This window comes from Aegilops tauschii, chromosome 6 (assembly GCF_002575655.3).
Source record: "Aegilops tauschii subsp. strangulata cultivar AL8/78 chromosome 6, Aet v6.0, whole genome shotgun sequence".
Taxonomy (NCBI): domain Eukaryota; kingdom Viridiplantae; phylum Streptophyta; class Magnoliopsida; order Poales; family Poaceae; genus Aegilops; species Aegilops tauschii.
The window spans coordinates 37,359,664-37,363,841 of NC_053040.3; the positions used below are offsets into that span (position 1 = coordinate 37,359,664).

A 4,178-nucleotide genomic window follows, 5' to 3' on the forward strand; every position below is an offset into this window, starting at 1 on the left:
TCACGCCTTGCTTTTCTTTGCGATGTCGCGGATTTTGTTCTTCACACATTCGAGCGTGTTGGTAGGTGAGAGAACCAACTCGGCGATGAGACGCCTTCTCCTTGCATTAACCGTGCCCTGCAATTTTTAGAACAAGGTTTAATGAATAGAAGTTGGTATTATACGACAATTGTACAAGTGTACGAGCAGAGAGGACAAATTACCTGGGTAAAATCGGCGGTCCATCGATCCCCGTCCCAATGCTCCATAACTTCAATCACAAAAAGGCCACAAGAGTTCCTAATATATATGCAAACATTAGTCACCGTGCACACGAACATGTCTTTCGTAAGTAGAAAATGATGGACCATAACTCACCCGCCCTCTTGTAGTGGCATGTCGATCTGAGGTATGATAGGCCACTTAGTGACGTCTGGATATTTGCCAGGTGTAATACGGTTTGCCTCTTCCATATCAATTGCTATTGCTAGTCGCTATTTGAAAGAAAGTAGTAGTGAGAAACCATATGACATTTCATATGAAGAATGCTCAATGTCGGGGAGAGTACCAGTGCTTTCACAGTGTCGAGAGAGAACTCGAGAGGATAGAGCGAATCAAAAACTCAGAATTCTTTCTTGCGGTTGTGCATCACCACGGTGATCCAGTGTGTATTGCCGACGTTCAACGGGATAAACGACTGAAATGTGGAACAGATTTGTAATCAGATGCAATTATGCTTGTTGAAATGAGTGTTAATGAACTAGTAAGAACATATCGTACCTTATCACGGACGGTATACTCGTCCAGAACCCTACGTACTGCTCCAGCTCTGCTCAGCGCACTATCCATGTTGTATTTCGACGGTTTAGGGTTGTCTCGTGCCTTAGCACGATCAACAAGGTATTTGGACCTCCAGGCTGGACAGAGGTGCCGATCATGACCAACGCACAGAGCCAAATGTGTCTGATAAGCATCGATAATCTGCGTAAAATAATAGAACATTTTATTTTCATAGGTGACACCTAGATTATGCACTTAAATAGCAGGACATGGTAATAGATCTTACGTCATCCGCCAGCCATGTATGCTCAAGTACCGGTCGTATACTCTCCACAGTCACACAGGTGCCACGTTCATTGTAGTAAACTCTTTTTGTCATATTCTTCTCAGACCGAGCAGCTGCCTCCACAAACGCAACAGCAGCATCAATGAGTTCCGGTGTCAAATCGTCCTTAATAGAGCCTTCCATGTCATTGTCACTAAACAGAGCTGCATGATAAATTACGAATGTCACCAACGGTGAGTAGATAAAATGGTAGTAAATTAAGCACTAAGATAGCTACTAACGGTACCTCTAGTTGCGGTAGTGTTGCCGGATGGCTTAGTACCGCGAGCGCTTCGCTTGCCGGGCTTGTCAAGTTTAAAGGGGGATTCAAATTTCTTGGGAACAGTCCGTCAGCGCTTCCCGGATATAACATCGTCTTCTTTTGCGGTTGCTGCAGACTTTTTCCCCTTGCTCTTACCCACCATCCTGTCGATAGAACTTGCAGAAATGTCAATGTCGGACGATTCTGCTCGAGGAGAATTACCTACAATCCAAGGGTTCTCCGGTGTTGCGCCACACTCATCAGTAGGCTTCGTTGTCTTGTCAACATTTAACTTGGCAGGTGTTTTCTAGTTAACAAAAAAATAATGTGATAGGTTCAGTTAACGAAAATGAAGATGCATAATTGAGATAAATGAAGACAAATAAATGAAAACATACTTCCTCATCATCGTTGTTCTGGTTTACAACAGGCTCGTCAGGTTGTGTCAAATCATTCACCGGCTCTAGACCGTCAGAGTCATCCTTGTACACGAATTCTTTTTTTCCTGGCGGACCATTCTCAAAGGAATCCACTTCTAGGTCGGCATCGTTGTTGCCGGAAGCCGCAGCAGCCGCTGGCTCGTACATCACACCATTTTGGTTCAACTTCTCTAACAATCTCTGCATTACATAAAAAATATTAATTAATGTCGGCACGGTTTTGCAACTTCAAAAATGTTGTAAACATAGAAGTAAGGGTGTGTCACCTCGGCTACTTGTTCTGGTATTTCCTTCATTTGGCTGCGTATGTAATCCATACGCCGCTTCATGATGAGGTTCATCATCTCGTCCGCGTTTGAGGCTAACTTGGACTTCTTTGCCGCACCAACGGCGGGCTTCATTTTTGGCTTTTCTGGTTCGGGTACTTTGCGCTCCTGCGCCCTATACTCCTTGGTTATGTTGTCTTCAATCTGCATGTGAAATACAAGTATATGTGATCAATAAAAATATTAATACAACTAATTATGTTATATAAAAGTTAAGAAGTACCCAACGTAATGAATTACCTTGATGTTACCACGGCCACGACCTTGGTCATAATCAAACTTGTCTCTCCTTGAGGCTGCAGCTTCAGTCCAATTCCTCATTAGAGGTTCCATGGACAAGCTAGGATTGAATGCGCATTCACCTTCCAGAGGCTGAACCTTCTCCCAGTACAGGTACTGCATGAATATGAAAAATTACAATTAGTACTATACAGCAGGTAAATTAGCAACCATATTTTTTTTTGCAATGGTACAAGTCTGAAAGGTGTACCGGCAGGAGAGCTAAGTTCCCTCTCGGCCATTGGCGGAGGTGTTTGCCTATCCTCACGTTGCGAAGGCAGTCCAGTAGAACCCGGAGGGTGAATGCATTCCAATTAATCTTGGATATACGCTTCACATCGTCCACCAATGCGTAATATTGCTTTGGTACAGTCTTGCTCGACATGGGAGCAAGAACTGTTCCAAGCAACACGAGGACAACTCTCCGAAGGAAATCGTCATCGGCAGATTTATTTTTTGTGATGTCCACAATCAGATCATCGATGATTATGTTACCTGTGGTCTTGCTCAGGAATTGAGGCGGCACTCGATCTTTAACATCCTCACCTTCCTCACCGAGAATACCTTCTGCCGACAGTCCGTGGTTCTCCAAGGCCAAGATGCACTCAACATCCACGGCACCGAGAGACACTTCGTCAACCAAGTCTTGTACAATGAATCTGCCCTTGCTAGGATCAAATATCTCAACCATGTACCGGATCAACAGTGTACGCATCTTCAGCGAAGGTATCTGAAGCATGCTACGGAGTGGTGTTTCGGCCAGTGCGGCCTGTTGACCGGAAGATAGACCAGCAATAAGTTTGCACCATTTTGTTGGAAATATGCCCTAGAGGCAATAATAAATGTTTATTATTATATTTCTTTGTTCATGGTAATTGTCTATTGTTCATGCTATAATTGTATTGTTCGGAAATTGTAATACATGTGTGAATACATAGACCACAACGTGTCCCTAGTAAGCCTCTAGTTGACTAGCTCGTTGATCAACAGATAGTCATGGTTTCCTGACTATGGACATTGGATGTCATTGATAACGAGATCACATCATTAGGAGAATGATGTGATGGACAAGACCCAATCCTAAGCATAGCATAAAAGATCGTGTAGTTTCGTTTGCTAGAGCTTTTCCAATGTCAAGTATCTTTTCCTTAGACCATGAGATCGTGCAACTCCCGGATACCGTAGGAGTGCTTTGGGTGTGCCAAACGTCACAACGTAACTGGGTGACTATAAAGGTGCACTACGGGTATCTCCGAAAGTGTCTGTTGGGTTGGCACGGATCAAGACTGGGATTTGTCACTCCGTGTGACGGAGAGGTATCTCTGGGCCCACTCGGTAATGCATCATCATAATGAGCTCTATGTGACTAAGGCGTTAGTCACGGGATCATGCATTGCGGTACGAGTAAAGAGACTTGCCGGTAACGAGATTGAACAAGGTATTGGGATACCGACGATCGAATCTCGGGCAAGTAACATACCGATTGACAAAGGGAATTGCATACGGGATTGATTGAATCCTCGACACCGTGGTTCATCCGATGAGATCATCGTGGAACATGTGGGAGCCAACATGGGTATCCAGATCCCGGTGTTGGTTATTGACCGGAGAGGCGTCTCGGTCATGTCTGCATGTCTCCCGAACCCGTAGGGTCTACACACTTAAGGTTCGGTGACGCTAGGGTTGTAGAGATATGTGTATGCGGAAACCCAAAAGTTGTTCGGAGTCCCGGATGAGATCCCGGACGTCACGAGAGGTTCCGGAATGGTCCGGAGGTGAAGAATTAT

General features: G+C 44.6%; 1 protein-coding gene across 1 annotated transcript; it reads right to left on the bottom strand.

Annotated features, from left to right (window-relative positions):
• LOC141025769 (uncharacterized) lies at window positions 1-3,082 on the bottom strand. The gene is made up of 10 exons (XM_073501691.1): window positions 2,603-3,082; window positions 2,353-2,508; window positions 2,053-2,256; window positions 1,745-1,966; window positions 1,503-1,653; window positions 1,076-1,248; window positions 760-960; window positions 358-473; window positions 204-279; window positions 1-117 (listed from the first exon to the last, which is right to left on the bottom strand). Exons 1-10 carry the CDS (start codon window positions 3,080-3,082, stop codon window positions 1-3), a joined length of 1,896 nt encoding a protein of 631 aa, XP_073357792.1.
• Between the last annotated feature and the right edge of the window lie 1,096 nt (window positions 3,083-4,178).

What these genes read in the sequence shown, in the direction of transcription:
- LOC141025769 (XM_073501691.1), bottom strand. Translation starts at nt 3,082, where the DNA reads ATGGTTGAGATATTTGATCCTAGCAAGGGCAGATTCATTGTACAAGAC. An exon ending in AGAACAACGATGATGAGGAA is followed by an intron (nt 1,654 to 1,744) that starts GTATGTTTTCAT and finishes TTTGTTAACTAG; the next exon opens with AAAACACCTGCCAAGTTAAA. An exon ending in AGTATACCGTCCGTGATAAG is followed by an intron (nt 474 to 759) that starts GTACGATATGTT and finishes TCTTTCAAATAG; the next exon opens with CGACTAGCAATAGCAATTGA.